Consider the following 24,569-nt stretch of genomic DNA (forward strand, 5'->3'; position numbering starts at 1 on the left):
ACATTCGAATAATTGCAACAGTCAACGGGATGGGGAGGGTGCAATTATGAAACGGCAGAATTGAATCTACTCCAAGAAACGAAGATTTTAGCATGGCGGACGTAGAAAATAACGCGAGTGAAGGAAAAAGGAAAACTGAGAGTCGAAGCGTTTGGTAATATTAATACATTGTTGACCGATCACGAGTTAACTCGTGTTTGCACTTGCATTAGCCATTTCAATTTTTGAGACGCAGTGCACTGTAGAATATTGCAACCGCAAAATATTCAAAGTTGCATAAAAGATATGCTCAAAGTTTCTCTATACAAACTCCAAGAATGCATTTAGTGAGACTTTAATTGATTTGCCATTCAGTTTGCGTTTTGCTTGTTATCCTTTTAATAATTCTAAACAAAGACATCAGGAATGGGTCATTTTGACTCGTCTGACAGCTGTAGTGTTAACACTAAAACTACCGGACGGGTCAAATCGACCCATTTTAGAATTTTTATTTTGTAAATATTCAAATTATAAAGGCACGTTTATGAAAGATTTTTAATTAAATTTGCGTATTTGCACAGATACGAGACTAGGCAACCCTTCGAATCTCAAGGAACGTATTATTCTAACTTTTATAGAAAATTAGAAATTAGTCACTGTAACTGCTCGGCAGCTTTAATGTTAAGTGGTGAAAAGGAACCTGGTGGGGATGACGACGAACCCCAATTTTGTAAGATATATTCCGGGCGACTTTTCAATTTGTAGGATTCTTTTGAAACGGGGAGAGTGATTCTCTAATAACACTTCCATTGTAATATAATATTAAATATATTTGGACTGATATCTAAACGCTTGCTTGCTAATCGCACGCAATAGTCCCGCGCCCACGCATTCCCACTTACTTTCAAAGCACACCCCCATTCGTTCTGTCTTCCTTCCACTTGCACCCTTCTCACTCGCATCTTTCGTCCATAGCCAAAATTCACGCAGTCACGTACACGCTTTTCTCACGGTCCAGTCGCTCCGTTCCAGACACTCTTCCTCGCATTCTGTCAGCCACTCAAGATTTTCCAAACGCAGTCACCTTATTTCCTCAAACATAACGGCGCCGGTTCGACGCAACAAGACCTGGTCGTCCGCACGCACGCATAACGAACCATTCATCCTACACAACTGTGAAAGAGTTCCTGATGTTGTCATTATCCAAGGTTTACTGTATTCCCGAAGTATTTCAAGTAACTCGTGCACCGTGTAACAGTCAAAAAACATTACGCTGGGGAAAAGCTGCTTATCCAGACGCCAGACGTTAATTGGGGACCGCGTTTTCACATCTAACTCGACAGATCCCGTCACCCGTGATGGACAATGGAGGAGACCACAGGGTTTTTCTCTCCGAGCAGCACATATTTTAGGTTCACGGAGGTCCGAGGACTTGTACGGCACGTTTGTATGTGTGACGGATAGCTCGGCGAGCTGTAGGCCAAATATTATGGATAGGAAATTCGAACGAAGGCGTCTGTCAATCCTTCCGACTCGAGGAACGATATCGACGTCGGGGGAGCACGCGGGAATGTAATTCGAGAAGTCATCGCATGAAAGTTCGTGTGACAAATATTGCGGAATAAATAGTAAATGGACTAGAAAAGTCAACTGCGCGGTAAATTTAATGCTGCTACTGCTTGGTACTTAAAATGGATCATATTGGACTTTTTATGTTGCAATTATGAATAGTGAAATCGTGAAGATGCTTTCGCAAGAAATTGTTAAATAAATTCGTGTTTTTTGTATAGATACGATATACAATAATTGTGTTAGATTTTTAAAATGTACTCTTGTAGTACGAAAAATTGTGAGAAATATTTTCGTCTACCTTCTGACATAACTTTCGTAAGCGCAAATAATATGATTGAAAGGCTCCTATAAAAAGATGGTACATCGTAACATATTTAAATTCTTTCAAATATGGAATATAAAAATTAACAATATTAATATATTGTATTTTATTATATCTATGATAGTATGAAGTAGCGACTTCGTAAATTACTGTCTTTATTTATTTTCATGCAAAATATTAGAATAATGATGTAATACTATAATAACCTCTTCGTGCAGCTGTTAAAAATGGTACCAAATTATCCAAAAGGTATAAGAAACCGTAAAAAAGGAAGAGAAATTATTTAGCTATATGCAAAATAGTTTTGGAAAGGAATTTATTCAAAACAAGAGAAATATGATTTACAAATCATAAAGGTAACAAATGATCATCGTTTATAAATATTAAAAGTTTAACACTATTTTTCTATTAAAAAGAGAGTTACTTACCACTTTTCTAGTACATTAAATTATTTGGTTATCCTACTCGCATAAAATCAAAGGTGATTCAGGTTGTATAAAAAATTAATCCTTTAATACTTATATCCTATTGAGCATTACTTTATTCTACAACTAAATTTATAATCAGTAGACAGCGGATTTTGCACAGTACACCAGATGCGGAAGATTAATTAATTTGCTCCTTTACAATGAATTTAAATAAATCTATAATAGAAGAAAAAGTATTTTATATTATTTTATATTTTTATTAAAAAATGGAATTCTATACATTTTAATCCAGTTAAATATCCACAGCCCACTGATTATTTACCCCTGCATTTGTTTATTGTTACAGTTAATAGCTAAATATCGAATAAGAAAGTAGAAAATTCTATTTTAACCCGTTGACTGCCAGAGAAGTATCTAGAGAAGTTCACAAAGCGAATAAAATTTTTAATTTTTAAAATGATTTCTATACCCACAAGCCAGACTAGCTAAAATTCATTTAATTCTTTAAATCGAGTTATACAGACTATTTTACTGCTCCGTCTCTTATATTAAACACAAACAGTTTAATGACATAAATTGTTTTATGTACAGTGTTGCTCTATGTGTGACCACAACTGGCCTGCTGAAAAATAATAAAAAGGACTTTGGTTAATCTGGCTTCCAGATATAAATTTCTCCAAAGTAATATTTATATTAGTATCATGACAATAAATAAAATAGATATCCCAGACATGATTAATTTAATGTTGTTTAAAAGTTGAAATAATGTACTCAACGAAAGAAAAAATTGACAATTTAAGATTTCGCTCAACAATGATTTATTATAATTACTCATCCAATTTTCTTGTATTCAATAAATTCAATAAACTTCGACTAAGTTCACTCGATGGACCACAAAACTAAATTAAATACTTGAGCCTAAGAATCGCACACAACGTGGCAGTCAAAGCGTTAACGTTCACACATTCGTTACCAGCGTCACACATTTACGACGATTAACACTTTGTGAACTATCACGTGTTTACCATTTAAAATCACGATATAACACGATACAAACTCGACTTCATTGTTCCTTAAATTCCATTTATCTCCTGCCTTATAGTAACTTCGGACTCATGGCGAAAATTTTAAACAAAATTTCACCAGCATAAATATTATTCACCTCTGTTGAATTCAAATTAAACGTTACTCTTCTATCATCAATAATTACACTTTGTAGTAAACATAGACACAGAATATGCCTACAATTTTTCTCTTTTTTCAACAAACCATTAATAGCAAAGTAGTCGTATCAATCATAATTAAATTAATAGGTTAAATTCCACAAAAACGACGCATTGGTCAGAAAGTTTGGCCAGAAAATTTAAAGGAAAAGTGACTATTTGTTTTGTTAAAAAAAGATAATTTGTTATTCCTTACCTCTCGAACGTATATTAACAAAAGGTGCCTAAAAAGGAATGAAGTCCTTGGAAAACTTTCATTGATTATTAAGAATTATTTGTTTCTTCTTACAGCTTAATAAATCGTCCTATGTAAGAACATACATAAGTATGCATGATACACCAGTAGCGAACGCGTTAAAGAAGAAAATAGAACAAACTCGTCCTTACGCTAAGAAGGTAGTAGGGTTCCAATAAACGACACGCACACTGACGACGAAAGCAAATGATATTTATTGATGCTCGGAATACGGGATAGCAGTTCGATAGGAGATATCGAGTCGCGGTTACTGTGTGAGCTCGAGTGTAATGCAACTAGAGGGAAAATGGAGAAAAAGGGAAACGACGGGGAAAGTATCGCTGCCAGGATAGCGAACAAGAGAAATAAGGAAAAGTTTGGCGACGGTGTTGCTTTGCTTTTTTGTCTTCTTTTTTGTTTACTGGTTCTCCTACAAGGAACCAGCTACGGAGCGTATACATGTGCAGCGGCGGCGGCGGCGGTGGCGGCCATTGTTACGGGACACGGTGCCACGGGAAGCGTTTTCGACGCGCTGATACTTTTTAATCCTCGGTGTACTCGAACGGCACCGGCGGATCCGCTTCCTTCTCCTCGTCCGGCTTCGGGCCGAAAGCTGAAACATAACCGTGATAATGGCCCCCGACGTGTTGATTACTCTTCTACCGGGGCAGACGCGTTTATCGATCGTGACAGTGACGAAGGTGCACTCGATGGAACCGGGAATGGCAAAGTTGGAAACATATTTGACGGTGACGGAACAACGTTACTCAAGAGGGACGGATAGTTTCAGATTGTGGAGTAGTTTGTCTTGGACAGAATATTTGTTGGCTGGGACGAGATTTTACCAATGGAAGTATAAATAATTATGTGGATTGTCAATGGAGAAAATAAGAGATGTTTTTCGTACTTTGGGAATTTTTGGGGAATGCTTTTAGGAGGTTTTATATATTGAATAGTTTGTTGTTTTTGTTTAAGAATCTATGTGTTTGCAAATTATTGGAAAAGAATGTTAATGTAAATTGAGTTTTATTGTCTTATGAAATGTTTATTCTTTGTGGTAAGTGAAAGGTTGAAAGTAATCATGGTATGTAATATTTTCTGAGGTAATTTTGTACTGTTTATAATTATTATAATTTGATCTTTCTGTATTTCAAACAACTCTGTACGAACCAATAAACCAAAGTAAACATACTATTCCCATCAAAATATTTCAATATTTCCTCTATTTTATTTTTATGTTAAGTCAATTCGTAGTTTGTTAAACTATTCACTACAAAATTAATAAACTTCATGGTGCAACATTCTCGAAGCTATATAAAGAAAACTTAAAATCGATTAAAAACTTCTGCAATAATTTCAACACCAAACTCGTTACCATTATACAACAAGAAGAATAAAATTCTTCCATTTCTCTTCTCCATTTTCTACCGTTTACAAGCAATCGAAAATTAGCTTCTCTTCTCTTCGTATCTCCTATTATTCCTAATTTCCACAATTATTCATCAACCGAAGAATGCATAATTCCCATTCATCCAAGTTTCTCGAAGGAAGTATGTAATTTCTGAACTGAAGTCGGTATTTGTAAAACTACCCCGGAAATTCTCGGCTCGGAAGATAGTTTCGAAGTTTCGAAGTTGCAAGTATTCGGCGAGAGGTAATAGAATGTTGAAGCAACTCACCAGCAACCGGCTCCACGAGTTCCTCTTCGGTATCCGTTTGAATATGCTTCACCATAACGATACCGCCGATTTGGAGATCCTTCACGAGAGCGTAATGACTGCCGTCCACCAGCTGGATCACCTTCAGTTGTTGCCGTAGAACGCGAGCCGGATTCTGAAGTATCTCGAAGTTCGGCTCGGCTTCCTTCTTTTCCTTCTCGCTTTTCTCGGCTTCGTCCTTGCCCTTTTTCTCAGTTTTCTCAGTTTTCTCAGTTTTCTCCTTTGTCTCCTTGGTCTCCTTGGTTTCCTTGGTCTCCTTGGTCTCCTTAGTTTCCTTAGTCTCCTTAGTTTCCTTAGTCTCCTTAGTCTCCTTAGTCTCCTTAGTCTCCTTAGTCTCCTTAGTTTCCTTTGGTTCTTTCTCCTCTTTCTCCTTCTTCTTCTCCTCTTTCTCCTTGGACGACGACTCCTTCACTTCCACGGTTTCCTTCGTCTCTGGCGGATCCTGTTGTCATAGGTCAAGTATCGGGAAACGGTTATTTTTTATTAACTTTTTTGTTGCCACATCTTTTAACCCTCGTGTTTGCATTCGTTCAAGCTTTAGTGTTGTAATATTTTTATATGAGTTTTGTTATTTTTGAAATATACAGAAAATTCGGGTCTGAAGCAATTTTGTCAAATTAGTGTGAGAACGTACTAAATCGTGTGAAAGAATATTTTGAAATGGTTACTCGGGAATTTACTTGGTTGCAAATGTAAGGGTTAATGTGTGGATAACTATTTTTTAAAAGTATTTTAGATGTCGTTATTTTTATCGTTTTACATCAGACTAAAGTAATGATTTTCTTTGAAGATTTGTCTTTGAAGTTTCTAAAAAATACGACAAGAACTTCTGTTACTTCGTGCATCTGTGGATTATGAAACAATTACGAGTAATTTAGAAAAATAGAGTTAACGCAGGTGTGTTAAAACATCCTGTTGCCAGTCAGTTTGCACAGATTTGAATTTATACGAAGCTTCTGTGCTACCGGAAATTAAGTTGCAGATTTGATGCATTTAACGTAAATGTATTACTCTTATGTAATGGAATATAATATGAACTTCAATTTTTCTCCCTTTATCTGGTATGATTGAGATAACAAATTTCTATCTAATTTCTATGTTCATAAATTTCTTTACAAGTCGACCGATGCATTACCGCGCATCAAAATTGCATTTCCGAGGAGAACTTGGAGAAGTTGCATGTGCAGTAGATAAAGAATAATAATACCGTCTAAGAAATGGGTCCCTTCAAATCTGCTATTTAACATTTTTAGTCGGTGATATATTTTTCATGTCGCAACTTTTATGCACGGCAATAAATTAAACCGTTAACACATGCGACCCATTACATCGCTCTTCCCCCGATACGATCTGAGATAAAAAGACATTTGCATTTTATGTTGATTTCAATTAACGAATAAATAAACCCTGTGATTATATAGCCCTTATTAAAATAAATCGTATAATTATATAACGCAGTTACCTTTAGATTGCCAATATTTATGCCAATATTAATGGAACTTATAAATTTGTACTTTTATTTATAATAATCGTTAATCATTGCAATCGTTTCACTAAATACTGTATTCATTATTGGATTGCTACGAAAATTCAAAGTTTTAAGAATACAATTAGAAAAATAGAATTAGTATGAAAAATGGTTCTACCTAATGAATATTAGAAAAAACACTAAACGACGGATATTTTCCATATTTTGTTAATATCATCACACATATGTGGCACTAGACTCTCTAAATCAGGCGTTGCCAAACTTTCTCGATCATCGACTTCCTACAAACTTTCGAAGCCTCTTATCGATCGCCACAAAATTGATTTTTAGTGGTTTAGCAGTACTGAGTTTGCAATAGTGAATTATGTAATCTCTGCCAGTAAACAAACTAGTATTAAATTTCTTGAAACAATATTCAAAAACATTACGCATTATATAATTACATTTGTAACTTTTAATCAATTTTACTTCGACCTTTAATTTGTTCACTTTGACAACCCATTCTTTAAACGAATCACTGTATCACATATATGTGACAGGTATTAAATAAAACGAACATTAACCCTCTATGGGCCGAATTTTTGTTCATGATTATAACACAATCTATGCAGTACAAAATTAATAAATATCCACAAATGAATACGAATCAACAATAATCTCATCAAACAAATATACTTTGTAACTTTCAAGTTACAATGACGTTAAACTTTCACGTCTGAGCGTATAAAAGTTAACTAATTATTTCATTTTATTCACCACTTTGAGTGCAAAATGAAATAAATCAACAAGATGCCAATATACTGATATGTGACTTCAAAGTTACATGGGCGTATAGAGGGTTAGAAAAAAGATAACGATATTCCTCGAACTAACCACTTCCATCTTCTCGTGTGAGTCACGAGCGCGTCTCTCGGATTCGCGTCTCCTGGTCCTAGCAGCGATGCTGAGGACAGCGGTGGTGACTTTCTCCCTTTCCTCGCGTTTCTTCTCCTCCAACGGGGCTGGGTAAGCGTAAACGCTCGGCCTGGCGTTCGACCGGATCTCCAGCTTCGGCATTTTCAGCTGGGCATTCAGAGCGATCAGGCAGGTCGGGGTGAAGGCGAGCGCCAAACAGTGAGCCAGTGGGAACCAGTACCAATATTGGGTGAACACCAGGGCGCCCACCACTGCCAGCATGTTCGTGTGGCCTGTCCTCGATTGCAGGGACACCGTCACGTTACGACCACCTGGAACAATCATCGTTGTCATATAGAAACGGAAGATGATTGCAGATTTCAACGATATGGGCTAAAAATGTATCGTTTTTTTGTTCGATGAACAAAGAACCTGGATATTTTCTGCTGTTTTGTTTTTCATTCTTTCTTTCTTTTTTGTTTCGTTTTCGACAGAAATTGTTCAAGGTTTTTTTGGTCCCGTAGTTTATGCGAGATTGTTTGAAATATGTTTCGTGCGGGGGTGGAATTACTTATATTATCGAGGACGATGTGATGGGTTTTTAATTATTGCATTTTTGTGATTGGAAATGTGATGCGAAGTTGATATTTTGTTTAGAAAATGTAATAGGTTGTTGGTAGATTTGAATGGTTAATTCAATTTGAATTTATTTCATATTTTTTACTGTATTTGTGTATTTGAGTAATTTGTTATTTTGTACTTAATGGGTCTGTATAATTTAAGTAATAAAGTTCAAACTTGGAAATTTTATTAACTTCAATAACCATCTACACAATTTATCAGTCGTAATAAATACACTATAATCCAAGTGCGTTTGAAAAATATACAACTGTATAAAATATAATTCGACACAAACCTTCGACAAAATTATTATTTTCTTTTCGAAAACTCTGTTCACACTAAACATTAAGATAATAAACTCTTCGAACTATGGAATAAACATTTCATTGGCTCCAGTTTCTAAGCAAAGTGATACAAAAATAAGAATTATCGAAATCAATAGCATTTTAGTAATTAAATTTCGGTATACATATATTTTATTTTATGTTACGAGGAACACATTTATTGTTTCCAATAAATCCAGAGGAACGTCGATTTTCGCAGTTTCTGGTCAGAATTCTGCTTTCTTTGACGTCAAAATGGGGGTGGAAATAATAACAGCATATCACGTGAGCGATAAACGCCCACGAAATAGCTTTAGTTTCACTTTCCCTTCCAGCGAAAGAATAACCTCAGCAATAACGCCGTGGAGCAATTTGATGAAAAGGTGTTGTGTTCTTGCCGACGTCAGATGGACCGCAACAACCGTAACGCGAAGGGTTATCGTTAACTTTAGAAAGACGAAAGAAAAAGGTCTCTCAGGTTTGCCAATTAGGAAATATTGAAAATTTTTGTTTATAAATATTGTATTGTAATATCGTAATATTGTAGCATTCTTCTCTTATGCTGTATATTTAAAAAATTAATTGTTGTTATTATTTTTGTTTAATATGGTAGATACATAATTTATCAGAAAAATCTATTTCAAATAGATGCCTAAATAATTATGTTTGTATTTGAATTGGAATTGTATAAAACTGTTAATTAATAAGGAAAAGTTGGTGTAAAATATAATTTTCATTGATATTTTACCTAACTGTTATAAATGATTTGTTTATTCTTCCTAAAGTTAACGAGGGTTTATTTAAAATTTTTGTTGCATTGTGATAAAGCATAGTTATATTATCTTTGTTCGAAATAACTCAGCAATACTCTGAGTTTACTTAGTTACGAACTAGATGTATATGTTACATTCAAGTTATTCCAAATTTTACTGAATTAGACACAAATTCGAATAGTAATATTTTCGTTTTAAATCTAATTGTAAGATCACCTACAGCTCGTAAAATACGCCAATAATTACTCTTCCTACGGTTCATCGAACATTAGAGAATATTTACAGTAATAATTAATGAATCTAGATAGTGATTTATATTTCAATAAATTTCTTCAAACTGTAACTTAAACAGGTTCCAAAGATTAACAATTGCAATAATCAATCAACTCCAGTCACCATTATTAACCATTTACTTACCCTACCCGACAGAACACTTTCACTGTGCGGTCGTATAAAAAGAAAATAATATAAAATTACAAATTGTAAATGAGAATTAAAGAATTAAAATAGTTCATATGAAATACAGATCTATCATTACATTAAATTAATCAGAAAATTAAAGGTAAGTCTTGAACTTCATTTGTAAAAATACGACCGCAACGGATTAAAACGAAATGAAATTATTCATTAATAATCCATGAATGAACTTACCGGCATCAATGATTCCCTGCGCAAGAATGGCGCCAAACTTCGCCATCACGTCTTCGTGCTTGTCGACGACGACTTTCGCGTACAACGCCCGGAAGTCCTTCACGCGCGGACACGTGGCCTCGGTCTGCTGGATCAGGATCATGGCGGAGGCGATCAAGGCGCCTTGACGTACGAAGTTCACGGGATCATTGGTCATAGGGTCCAGCAGAGCGATGGCCTCTTTCAGACCTGTGCCGGCGCACGCGATCCCTAGAGCCATTGCTGCCCCGTATCTCACGTGGGGATTGTAGCTTTCCGCCAGAAGCGACACTACGCTGGGACATTGTTCCGGTGTCCTGTAACAGAAATAGGGACGTTTTCCAATCAATTCGTTGCTGATCTCATTGAACGTTGAAGAATATGGGAAATTTTGGCAAGACAGGATACATTAATTTATTGTTTCTACGAGTTTCTTCACTCAAGTAAACAAAGATAAAGTAGACGTGTTATCTTTTAGTTACCCTGGTATGAAGGATGTGGCTTTTAAAGCTCTGTTACGACTTTGGAATTAAATATACGTATCAATATATCCACCGCCGTATCCGCCATGAAGTAACAATTAATTTATTTCCATGTAACAAATTTGAGAGGAGTGACACAATGACTATCACCTAAAACGACTCAATAAAAAGCTACCATATCTGAATATCCACTAGTTAGAGAACAGTGAAAATATTTTTACAAATATTTCGATTTCATATTAAACACTTTCTACAAGTCTGCAATTGCAGTAGATGCATAATGATCCACAATCTAAGTATCCCAACAAGCGCTATAATTAACACTTAGCCAATCGAATGGAGAGATTTCCTTTTCCTTTAGCAACGTATCGCTATCTTGTTTATTTTATTATTTAGTAAGTCTGGAATTGGGAATATTTGCAATGCAATAAATACCTATCTTGCTTTCGTAAAACGTATTTTTTAACCAAACCTATTGAATGAGCTCAATTAAAGTTACGAAAGAGGTTATAGCTACAATCTTTTAATCTGTCAGCTAAGTATTAACCGCTACTTCGCTAAGTCCTCCAACCAGTCACAATCACATAAAAAAACTTAACCAAAACTCCGAAACGCCCATGATAGGATTAAACGATAAAAGTTAATGAAAAAGTTTATAGTTACACTCCTTTAGGCTGCTACCTAATTATTAACCGCTACTACGCTAAGTCCCCCAACCACTCACAATCGCATCAAAAAGTAAAGCAAAACTCCGCAACGCCTGTGACTGGATTAGACTCCACAATTTTCCAGTGCGTCAGCAGCTTTGATATCCGCTTGTCCAGCGGATCCGGAATTTTCATGAATTCCCTGCGACGTTGGCGCAAGCCGCGAAAAAATCCGCGGAACACCGCGGCCAACTTAATCCGGCGGCGTGCGAAAAAGCCCGGCCACTATCGAGGATCGACTCCGAGCACGCTAAGTGAATAATCCTGTTTACGACTGTTACAGGACGACGACTCGGTGCTGGTGGACGGCGCATGCCAGATACCGGACCCGCTTTACAAGCTGATCGGCAGCATAATCTGCTTTTACATACCGTTGGGCGTGATGCTGCTCACGTACGCATTGACGGTACGCCTGCTCGCCGAACAGAGACAGAACATTGGGGGAACAACACCAGGAGGTTGGTCCTCCGGATGGCTAGGTGGCCCGCAGGGACCACCCCTGGGAGGTTAGTGTATTATCAGGTACACTGACCTGTTACATTTCTGATTGTGACTTAAATGATGCCTGCTCTGGTGGGTCGTGATTACGAAGGGTCGGAAAAATTGTGTTTAACGATTCTCTTTGGAATTTGGTTATTTAATATTTTCTTGTTTAACACTCAAAATACCGGACGAGTCAAAATTACCTATTCTTGATTTCTTCTTTCTGCAATTATCGAGAAGATAAGGGATGTTTCTCTGAGAAATTGTTCAAGGAATTTATTTAGCAATATGCAGGCTGTATTGTAAATCAAAGTAATTTGTAAATAAAGAAGAAGATTTTTTAACATAAACAATCGATTAATCATTCTTAATGTTCAATCAACGATACTTACGTTCACTGTTATTAATGATTATCAATGATTTATTATATTTTCATAGAATTTGTGTAATAAAAATGTGTGTTTGAAAGATTCAAGAATCTTATAAAAGCTTCTAGAAATAATTGCTAATCATCTGAACTCTTTATTTTGCTTCGAAAATCGACTGCCATTTCTAAAATGATCAGCCTTTAATTAATACGTTCGTACTATTGCTGAATGCGTATACAATTGAATGCTCGTGGCTATTAATTAATATGAGAATAATATTGACATTATTGTCACGCCAATTTCATGTTTCAAGAACAAATTATTTAAAATTCAAACCAATATTAACACTAGTAATTGGCAATCTTAATAATCCAATTATCAGTAGGCTTCAGCTTGTTAACGTGCACGTATAATAATCATGATGAAAGGTAATTTAATACCAACAGGTTACACACATTACAATTTAATTGCAAGCAAATCTCATCCTCTAATTCGATGTCAGCTTCAATATAATTTCAATCATAGATAATTAATCCAGTAATTAGCTGGATAAAGCACAGACATTAAATAAGGAAATGGTAAAAATAATACAGCTGTCTGTGACTTATTATAGTTCCGTTAAAATTAACTTCCAAACCATTCAAAATTCGTTTTATCTATTTTAAGAGTTTCATATGATACTTAATTCTTCCGACCATTTTTTGAAATCACTTTGTGTGCATTATTGTCATTTTCTTTTCAACTTTTTGGAGAAATTCCAGAAACAAGATACTCCAACGACAAAGCTATTTTTTTATAAACACTTTACGAATTATTTTCTATTCAAATTGAATTTTTATCATGTCTCCAAAAAGTTCGAAGGTAACATTACATTTGATTAAAAAAAGGAAATTATGCAAGGAATATATTAACATTTTCTATAAGAAAAAGTTGCCAATATTCTGATCAGCGAGGAAATAAATATTTATAAACAAATTCGAACGTTTTCTTCTTATTTACCGTAGTAAATATATTACAGCCGATTATAAAATGAGAAATTCCACTAAAAAATCATAATTATAATGTACATTAATGCACGAAGAAGTGCAGATGTAGCTAAATGCTACAGGATTCAAGAAAATATGAAAATGGAACGCTTAAAAGTGAAGTTGATCTTTAAAATTCGCTGTTCCTCAACGGTATGCGCCCGAGAGCAGTTTGAAATTATTTCTTACGAGGGCAGCAGTGTTGAACTACGAAGAAAAAACAAGCTTGAATAGCTCACAGAAGGAGCGCACGCGTTTATGCAGTCCCCCATGGTTTCTATCAGAAAAGAAGTTCTAACGCGCGGAAAGTTTCCTCCGTTGATCCGTTATGGTCACAGGAACTCTCGAAAATTTCTCAAGTTCGCGTAGTTGCCGAGGTCTCTTGTTAGACAGTAATCTTTAACGCTGAAACTACCGTGCTAGCCGAAATGACCAGTTTCAGTTTTCCTATTTTGCAATTAGCGATATCATAAGAGTATTAATTACTTGAAATTATCTTAAAAAGTAATGATTTCATTTGCATATTATAATGAACATCAGTAGAAATTTCAACTAATTTATTGCTATTATTTTGTAAGAATTATCTACATATCAATTGTCTTAAATTCTCACCAATCAAATCGAATCAATACAGAATAATGTTTAAACGAGTATAAGACAGTACAGAAATTTCCAACGTTTCTTAACGTCCTATTATTCTTCACACTAACTATCCTTAATAAAAATCTTATAAAAATCCCATCGAAATTATTGCCTTATTATGTAATATTTAATGAAAAAATAATATTTTAAAAGAAAACTTTTCCAAAACACTCGTTACTAATGCCACAACACATAAACCAGATAAAAAACGAAGAAATCAGTTTGCATAACAACATAAACTACCAATTTTACAAAAACCACGCAGAGCACATACATAACATTCTACATTATTCCCAAGCATCATCGTTACAAACCTCATAAATATAAAAACAGATAAAAACGAGAAACAGATTTCACCAAGAAAATAAAGTAAAAATGTATGAAAATCACATTCGAAGCTTCCTCGTATTTTCATAACGTTTACGATCGTCGATACCATCGATAGATGGAATGTACATTATAATAAATTGGATAAAATCGACGATCCGTAGAACGCATAAATAAAAAGAAAATTCAGTCAAAAAGAAGAATAAACGACGATGGACATTCTATCAGTTGTGAACACTGATGAACACGCTTTGATGAAATCGAATGTTAAAATGGGATCCGTGGCGATACATTCTCGATCACCGGACAGGCTATTGTGGGAAGTAACGTTTCATTTCCGGTGTATCGATAAAGCCCGGCGACGGAGGACACTCTTTGAGGCATCGCGAAACCCAATAATCCCGGTAATCGATCGATTTGGCTCAGTAGAAATTGTCCAGCCGCTTTGTAGCGATTTTCCCGTTTTCACGGGGCACGATCTTGTCGCGGGAACCGCCCCCGTTGTCAAGAAAGTTCAAAGAAACCGCTGCCGCGAACGGTAAGGAACCTCTGTAAGTCGATTTGCGACGGGCAATTCCGTTATCGATGCGATATGGTTGCGGGTCCAAAGAAAATTCGTAAGAACGGTTGCCGAGTTTTGCAGTTTGATAACATTTGAACAGAACTGTTTAACCGATTGCTCAATGATTTCTTTCTGAACTGTGATCGATTTAACTACTTTGTTATTAACCCTTTACACTCATACATCACGCTGGAGATGACAATAAAAATTTGGAAAAGTAGCACACTTTCTCAATTAGTTTATACCAAAAATTTAGCAGAAAATTCCCACGTTACTCATAACAAAACATAAAAAGACAGATCTTCCATTAAACAGTTTAAATCATCAGCATTACCAACAGTTTCAATTTAATTCCTAAGATTATATAATAAAATAAATATCGCCACACATGTTACATATGATTGAACACTTAACATAATCCACGTTATTATTCATTTCCCATGAGAACGTATAAATTCCATTAAATCGTCTAACAACCGTTTTTACTGACATTTAAAAAACCACTCACACAGACATTCGCTGTTTAAACACGACACGGGACGTTCAGCTAATTTTACATGTACGAAGACAACCTGCCACGAGACAGCCTGTATTTTCTACTGGAAAGGGATTAATAAGAATTAATTATATTTCATAATTCACGTGACGCCGTGTCGTTAATTTGTCCTGTGTCTACACTGCGCTAACAGTAAATGCCCGGTGATTTATGAACGAGAGTGTACACACGCAGGTGCTCGCTATCCAAATATTAACACTGAAGAAGTGAATTAGCGGGCACGTCACTCCGGCGATAACCGAACTTAACGTATACGCCGCGGCGCGAAACGCGGAGGAAAAGAAACGACCCCGTTGTTCCCCGAAGTAATTCCCAAAAGACCCGAACGTAATCGGATTCCGCGGTTTCCCGGATTATCGAGTTATCGCGCGATGAGCGACGCCATGTTTCGCCATCGGAGATTAACCGACCCACCAATCCGTCAATTTCTCCGCGTCGAATCGCTGTTGTCTATCGTGTCCATCTTTTTTCGTTCTGTCAATATTGTACGATCCGTCCGATTTAACATTAAAACTAACAGACAGCTCGAATTAACCCATTCCCGACGTCTTCTTTGTGCGATTACTAAAAAGATAACGGTTGTTTCTTTGAGAAATTATTAAAGAAATTGATTTAGCAATACTTAAACCACACTATCATGCATTTAATTCAATATAGCTTTAATGTTTTGAAATTATTATGCACTTGAATCCTCGGGGTACTAAAAGGATAAAAAGTCGTCCGTATTTTTGCAACTTATTGGTACTAAAACTACCAGACAGTTGCATTCTTGATGTCCTCTTTTTGCGATTACTAAAAAGATAACAGATGTTTCTCTGAGAAATTGTTAAAGACATTGATTTAGCAATACGCAAACCAAATTGCAAATCAATTAATAGAGAGATATATAAAGATCTTTCAAAAAGTCGATTTAATTGCTTAGTAATTTAGCGTTAACTGTAATGCACTGGTAAAACAAACAATTCCATGTTCTTTCTATGTCTAGATTTAGAAATTTAGGAATCTTCGCCACCTATTCCTTCCGTAATCACTCAAATAACTGACTACAAATGAAGGTAAACAAGTTCAAGCAGAAATTTTTCTTACAAGGAAAGGCAACGAATCCAGAAATTCCAAAAACTGTGAAACTCTGTGTGTAACTAGACTAAGAAAAGCCTAATGCATTGCAATTTTTTTTCGTGCCGAATTTCATTTCCGTGGATTATCTTGAAAACAATAAGAGATAGTGAAAAAAGTTTAAACGAAAAATACGTTACTCTGTTATGTCTATAAAGTTACAAAACAAAATTTTCGAAAAAAATGTTAAGTTTTTGAACAATTTTATTTTACTATTTTATAGACGCAAAAGAACAATGCGTTTTTTGTTTAAACTTTTTCTGCCATCTATTATCGTTTTCGAGATAATCCAGGGGAAAGAAAAATATGTATTTTTTTCAAGGAGTGGTTTCGCCCCTTCAAAGTGAAATTCGGCACGAAAAAATATTGCAATATATTAGACCCGACTTATTCTACTTACATACAAAATTTCGTAATTCTTTGAATTTCGGGATTCGATATCTTTCCTCGTTAGTGGAAATAGAAACGAAAAGAAGACAAAATTTGAAAAACTGATTAATCGGGCACTGTAGGAATTTATATAAAGCAAAATGAACGAAAAAAACGCAGAATTTTCAATTAAATTTTTAAACCAGTCATTTAACCGTTTCTTGGTACGATTAGTGTTAGGTGCGTTCAAGTTTACTAATGAACAAGTTTTATATTTTAGTTTTAAAACCCATATACGCATATTTTATATTTACGACTGTATAAAGTGCAGATGGATTAACCCTTTGCAATTGAATATTTTTTCGTTAGAAATATTAGAAATTTTGTGATGAGATTTGGACGAGGTTCGTTAAACTAATTTAATTGTAATTGACATGTATATTAAAGAACGAAACTGTTTTATTTCAATGTTCAGTAGTTGAATATTCAATCCTTGAATATTTTAATTTGAATATGCTAATCTCACTGCGTCAAATTAAGCGGTGACCGAGTCACCTTTTGAGTGTAAAAGATTAATACTTAATCTAGTTACCTGCAGCGTACCATTAGTTTCATTAATTATCTGTTCCCTGATTGGTGACTAATGCATAAATTACAAGTCCTACCGTTAATTACTGGTTGTCAATTTAAAATGAGTATTTATTGCGTAAGAGAATTCTCAGTTATTCTTTATTGAAGTAAAAATTATTTATCTGCGACTTATATCGAGTTAGTAAATTAATTGTAGTTAAAAAAGTATGTTATCTACTGATCTAATTGGCCTTATAATTAGTTTAAAAAAAATTCTAATGTAACAGAACAATAGTGGATTACGAAAATTGATAAAAGAGAAGGTTGAAGATCACATAGATAAGAAAAGTAATAATAATAAAGCAATATATACTAAATTAAATGAAGACAAAATACGATAATTTTGTAAAAAAATGTTGTTTAATGTAGAAACAAGACTTCACCAGGTTGATTGTGTATCATCACCAGCTTTCTCGTATCTCTTTAACGCCAGCTACTGTTTCCGTATCCTTTGTTCGCGCGTCAGAATTATCTCCGGCAAACAAGACGTTCCTTCCGGAAAAAAAGCGAAATGTCAAAGGTACTTTTACGTATTGTTCCGTGCATCTGACACTTTTCATGTGCGAACCTTTGTATTAAACCGCTCGAACTATCTGCGAGATTCGAAGCTTTTAACGTGAAATCTGACGCAGAATTTCAGCAGAATAATTGCTTCTTTAAACTTCTGAACCTGACATTATTAAATTAATAATTATCCTATTCCAAAACTGTTCAATGAAATTGTTGAAACCCTGTATCTGAAAATGATTGAACTTAAAAGCTATTGCACTTCGATTGAAACCAAAATAAAGAATACCGTAAGTATAGTACCTAAATAGAAAATTCCACCATTCGTTCAATAAAAATATAAACATTACAAACACATAATAACATATGAGAATAAGCATGCCTATATTAAAAGGAAATAACTAAGAAATAAATATATACATAAAGAAAGTATGAATACCAGAAGCGACATCAACATTTACCGTGAAAGCACATTCAATAAGAGATTCGAACGAATCGACTCGAACAGAGAACGCGGTAAGCATGGCGTCCGCCATATTACGAAGTCGGGAGGAGAGTATTGCAAAGAATTTCGGCTTAATCCGGTGACGTTCGGCCTTTGGCTTCGGCGGGGATCGCGATTAAGCGCTCCCATAGATTGGCTGGGTGCTTTGTTCGCGGGAAGCCTCCTCGAGAAAAGAAACTGATCCTTTTTCCGGGCTTGAAACCTTGAAGCAGGGCTTTACAGCAACGGGAAAGCGCACTGGCGAGGCCGCTCCGTGAAAAATCGACGCGGCCAGGCCAGGGGCCGGGGACTAATTATCACGGCCGGGAAACTCGGATTTATCGATTCCCGTTAACTGCCCGCCGGTCCATTCGATAGGAGATTCGATTATTTACTTGGTACCACCTAACTCACGCTGATTTCTGGCCCCTTACACACGTTGCGCACTGGAAGTATACTTTCCTTGTCGTTGGCATAGCTCGTAAGTCACCGAATGTTGGTTCATATGTTACGGTTCAAGTAATTAATTGGTTTATGTTCATAATAATTGGCCATTATTAACCCTTTGAATTCGTATGTCATGCTGTAGATGACAATACAAATTTGTTATACTTTATCCGTGGTACTTTAAAAAGTATCACACTTTCAGAGATTATAAAAATTAAATCTTATTATAGTAATAGTAAATAAAATATATATAAAACGTTGAATTCTACTGCTGTAAATTACTTTAATTTATTTCTCTAAAAATAGATACGAGTTTATACCTAACAGCATTGATAATACTATCTAACTTGGTTAATACTAACCGAATATAAAGGTTAAAATGATTAACCCCTTGCACTACGGTTTATTTCTCAACTGTAATCGATACGACTACTTTATTAATTAAATTAAAATAATTAAATTGTTAATAAAATATCATTCATTGAAAAATAGAAAACATTTTGGGTATATTCGACGTCTACGTTTGTTTTAAAGTATTAAATTATTAAATTGATAACAGAAGAATAGTATTTAATTTGTATTGACAAAAATTGAGTAATATTTATACTTGTTAAATTCGATTTAAAATCTTCACCGCGAGTCTGACACGTTATTATGAGACAAGGAATTAATTTATAAGAATCTATTACATAATTAATAACTGTCTTCGGTAAATGTAAGGAAAAGAGTAGAAAATACCATGCATATTCAATTTGTGTTTTGTATTAATTTATATAAAATTGTGAATTATGACAAATGTATAATTTTTGTTTTGTAGTCATTTATTTAAAAATGTCCTATTTTCTGTAGTATAGTTTTGTCAATAGACATTATTCTGTTAAATATCTAAATTAAATTCTAACGCAAGAGGTTAAAAGTGATGGATAAAAGTATTTTAAATTCTTTTAACGGTCTTTTAATATGCTTTAAATTCATTGGGATAATAGTGTTTTTCTATGGGTGCATGATACTTAAGATATTATAGCTAATTAAAATATTGTAGAAGGTCTCAAACATAATTTCTTCTTAATTAAAACTTCCAAGTCTCCTCCTCATTAAGGATGAGTGATCTGAGAGATGCGGGAAGATTAAAAGATTGCGATAAATCTGAACTTTACAGTTTCCATTTCATTAATAAATTGCTTTGTTTTTAAAGGATTTTTGTGGCTGCTGGTTCAGTAGTGAACGTGTTAGTGGTAGCGTTAATGGAAGATAAACTGTATTTTTTTAAAGTTCGCGTTCGCTATCGACCTCTCCCAGTATTTAAGAAATAAGAAAGCAGATGTTCGTTCTATTTATATATTTTATTCCTAATATTATTTTTTTAATAATTATTTAATAAATTAATAGTAATTAATATCATTAATAGAAAATCATGAATTACTTTACTAAATAAAAATTCTTTTTTGATCCATAATTTAACAATGCTCAACATTGAATGAAGATATTCTTACAAAGAAAGAACAGAATAAAAGAAAATTTGTTAGTATCGTTTTCTTTCTTTATTTACATTATTTATATTTTTTTATAATTTACTAACATACACCTGTCTCGTGAACGAGAGTGTACAAACTTTGATCGAAAATGGACGAACATCAATTTTCGTGTAAAATAGATATTGCGATATTTTAGGAAGTTTGCTTTTCCTATTGTAGGGGAGAGGGCATAGGAAAACTTCCGGGAGATTGAATGAAAATGCTGAGGAAATATTTTCATAGTGAGACACGACTTCAGAAGATGTTATCGTGACTTTATATTTAATTTTTTTCTTTGGAACGTTAACTTCTTTAACTTTGTACTTCTGTGTTATTGTGATTTTGCGTTTATTTATAAAGTGAAATTAATAAGCAAGCAAATACCATTTGGAAAAATAAAGAACTCCATTTACTATACAAGAATTATGAAACAGAATGAAGAAAAGGTTAATCATTAACGTAACCCATTAAAATTATATGGCAATTAAAAATGGGTATAGGATTTCTTGTAAAAATGTAATCGAATTACTCCAATTTGCACAATTATAATAGAAGTCCGAATTATTCCAAATACTAAAAATAAAACGAAAGTATCTTATCAGTTTATAATTTCAAACTATTGAGAATTTTGATTATTTCGAGTATCTTTATACTACTTGAGTAGCTGACGAATCCTTTGAGAGGTCCTTTTAACGAGATTAATGAAAGATGGAAAAAGATTGCGGAAAACAGAGGCAAGGTTCTTCCCATTGTTTGGCAAAGTCGACCGGCAAATTGCAAAGAACACCGGCAAACTTCCGCGAGCCCTGGCGCCGGCAAATTGGGCCGTGAACCGACGCCTCTTCGGACTCGAAGATTTGCATCGAGCAATTTAACTTGCAAATTGATCGCCCGGTATTTCGTGGCGACGCGCGCCGAAAGTGTTCGCGAGACAACGGGGACAAAAAAGCACTGGAGGAATTTGTCGACGGGGAACGTTTCTTACAACGAAGAATTTTCGAAATTTCAAAAGTCGCTGAAGTTACAACAACGAATACACTTTCAGTAAAAACAAATATACTTCACCAAATTCGAGAATTTGTCATGGAAGGTTAATGGAACGTAAGTTTGTAATAGAAGTTAATATAATTTTCGAAATTCAAGAATTTTCTGTAAGTTAATAAATAAACTTTTTTCTAAAAATAAAAATTGAAGGATTTATTCCGGAAGGTTAATAAGAAGCAAGTTTTTAATAAAACTTAATATAAATTTCGAGATTTAAGAATATTCGGTAAGTTAAATAATAAATAAGCTTTTACCAAAAATAAATATACTCTTTTTGAATATACAAATTTGAGATTGAAGTTTCAACATTTAAGAAAATATACTTTTGATAACTAAGGTTGGTATTTATAAAAAAGGGACACCGGAATATTGCTACAATATATTAGTATAAGTAAATGTATGATTAATTGTATAAGGATTATAAACATTTGGAATTAACAATTAAAACACGTAGCAACAGAGCAGATTTTGGATTTGCAATTACGGGAATATTGAAGTAGAATACAAATTAGTGTAGTTAACAATTCGAGTTGAATAATTATGCTCGACCATAATTACAAGCATGATTGTTTAAAATAAATAATACATGACACGTGCAATTGATAACAAATTTATATGAGTTGTTTGCTTATTCATGTGATAGTAACTATAGTGCAAACAGAACCTGAGACATATTTAACCGGATCGTTATGCAGAAAATACTATAATATTTAATTGATTTCATTAATTTCAAATACGTAATTTAAACATGTATTTTGAAATATATAATTATAGTATGCAATGTTTCGTGTCATAGCAATTTATCTTTCTTTAACACTCAACTTTTCATACAATTTTCCACAATTATTAATTATATTTTAATATATACTTATATATTATAATTCCAGCGTTTTTGGTAATAATAACTTCTACATAATTAAATATAAAACATAAAAATTAAGAAACTGATTAATTCAATAATATAGATATTGGTATAAAGTTAAATGAATGAAAGAAAACGCGAAATTTCCAATCAATTTTAAAAACCGGTCGTTTCGCCAGTCGCGGTACGTTTAGTGTTAAAGAAGACATTCAAAGTAACAGAGATCCCGCCGATTGCATGGAAATTGCACGGCAGTCGCGAATCAAGGAAATCTCTTCCTTCCGCGGCGCAAAAACGCAGCGAAAAGGAAAGAGATCGAGGATGTTTTATTCGGCGAACGGGTCGGCCCTCTGAAATTTACCGGTGATTCATCGCGTCTATAATTCACAACGGACTCGAGCAGCTTTTTATCGTCGATCGGGGTTGGGTGGCTAGGTTCTCTTCTACCCGCCCACCACGATCGCCGAGTCGCGTCGGCCAGTCGATCGTAATTACAAGAAATTTCGTGATCGTTCGACCGTGATCGTTCCGCGATTTCGACGGTTAACGCGCGTTTAATCGTCCAGTCGTCGGCCGCCGACCGAAATGGCCCACGTGCCGCGAAAGTTGAAATAAAGATTACCGTTACCGCTCGACCGTGTTGAATTTCCAATTCTTCGGACGGTTCACGTGCCGCCGGTATCCCGGACTCGTTTATCTTTCGGCGTTTTACAATTCTAAGGACTACGAATCGGCGGAATTTGATTCGGATTACGGAGACGATGATCCGCTAGTCGTGTGTGCGACGATGAAATTCAAATTCACTTCGGGTTTGAGGTTTTAGTGTCTTTTATTGGACGCGATGTGATTGCGGAGGTGTTGGGGTGGAAAATATTCAAGGATGGTTGGAATTTTGAGGATGGAGTTGAATGGGGTTGGTTTTTTTTATTTGAGATGTTTATTGTTTTGTTTGTGATTGATATTTCTGGGTTGTAAGTTCTTTTATTTTCTTGTTGGTGAATATTCACCCCTTGTACTAGGATATCGTGAAAACTTATGAAGATTTCAAATTAGTATTTAAGAAACGTGAATGTTATTCAATGTGTTTGCATGGAAATTACAGATTATTCCTTTGTTATCAATGATTATACTTCAAAGCACGCGTTGATATAGAATAACAGTTCAGAAAGAAATCATAGAACAAGGGGTTAATGAAGAGAAATAATTAAGTTCGTTTATAGAAAATACCTAATTTAACACATGTATAAAGAAACTGGAAATATTTATTGAGTTATTGATATAAACCATTCGAGTTTTGACATAGCCTAACTGGTTTGGTCATTTTTTAAAATTATAAATTCTGAGTTGATGAAGAATGTATAAAAGTCGCCAATTTGACATTAATATGATCATCATTCCTAATAGCAATAAATATTAACCCTCTATAGGCCCATGTAACTTTGAAACCACACATGAGCATAATTAAATTGATTTATTTAATTTTCCATCGCAAAACGATAAAGAAATTAAATAATTAATCAACTTAAACCTTCATACTTACAGGCGTAACCGTTCAACGTTGTCGTAACATTAAAATTACAAAACATATTCGTTTTAATAAAATTATTAAAACTATTGAATACATCGTTAACTTGTATTTATAGGTCGATATTTATTAATTTCATACTGCATAAATTTGGTTACAGCATCAAAAAACTCAGCCCATAGAGGGTTAAAAAGAAAACATAGCAGTTGAACAATTTAGAAAAATAAGAATTACTCTTCCTATAATGTCCAAATAAAAATCACCCAAATACCAAAACCTCTCTGCTCCCAACAATCTTCAAAATGAATTCCTAAAAATTCAAACAATCATCATCCCACACCTGAAAGCCTCACAACCTCAGAACTCATGTTACAAATTCGTACAAACTGCCGGACACCATAACAATTCAATTACCGAGTAAAATGGCCGACTCGTTTATCTTCCGTCTAGAAGGACCGATCATTTTCAATCATCCACCGCGGTGGATTAAAAGAAAAAAGACGAAAAGGAAAAACGACCGGCAAATTCGACGATCCATCGTTCCCCGTGACATTTTTCTTGTTCATTGGATGCCACCGGCCTCTTATCTCTTCCTTTGGCACCCAGCGACGCCCATTCGCCAGCAATGACAAGAAATTTCGCGACGGGCACCGCTCACGGCACGCCACGGGAG

General features: G+C 34.6%; 2 protein-coding genes across 7 annotated transcripts in view; one reads left to right on the forward strand and one right to left on the reverse strand.

Annotated features, from left to right (window-relative positions):
- Positions 1-24,569, forward strand: part of 5-HT2B (5-hydroxytryptamine receptor 2B) — a 188,148-nt gene that overhangs the window by 130,840 nt on the left and 32,739 nt on the right. For all 6 annotated transcript variants that reach the window (XM_076372502.1, XM_076372497.1, XM_076372500.1 and 3 more), the window contains exon 4: positions 11,719-11,941. In XM_076372502.1, coding sequence (XP_076228617.1) covers positions 11,719-11,941 — 223 coding nt within the window. The remainder of the gene's footprint in view (positions 1-11,718; positions 11,942-24,569) is intronic.
- The window catches only part of Rpn2 (Regulatory particle non-ATPase 2), a 148,761-nt gene continuing 128,143 nt past the window's right edge, over positions 3,952-24,569 (reverse strand). Inside the window, exons 11-14 of the mRNA XM_031975233.2 lie at positions 10,229-10,563; positions 7,840-8,192; positions 5,439-5,919; positions 3,952-4,372 (exon numbers count right to left, since the gene is read on the reverse strand). Coding sequence (XP_031831093.1) covers positions 4,302-4,372; positions 5,439-5,919; positions 7,840-8,192; positions 10,229-10,563 — 1,240 coding nt within the window. The 3' untranslated portion in view covers positions 3,952-4,301. The remainder of the gene's footprint in view (positions 4,373-5,438; positions 5,920-7,839; positions 8,193-10,228; positions 10,564-24,569) is intronic.

The sequence above is a fragment of the Nomia melanderi genome, chromosome 12 (assembly GCF_051020985.1).
Source record: "Nomia melanderi isolate GNS246 chromosome 12, iyNomMela1, whole genome shotgun sequence".
Classification (NCBI taxonomy): domain Eukaryota; kingdom Metazoa; phylum Arthropoda; class Insecta; order Hymenoptera; family Halictidae; genus Nomia; species Nomia melanderi.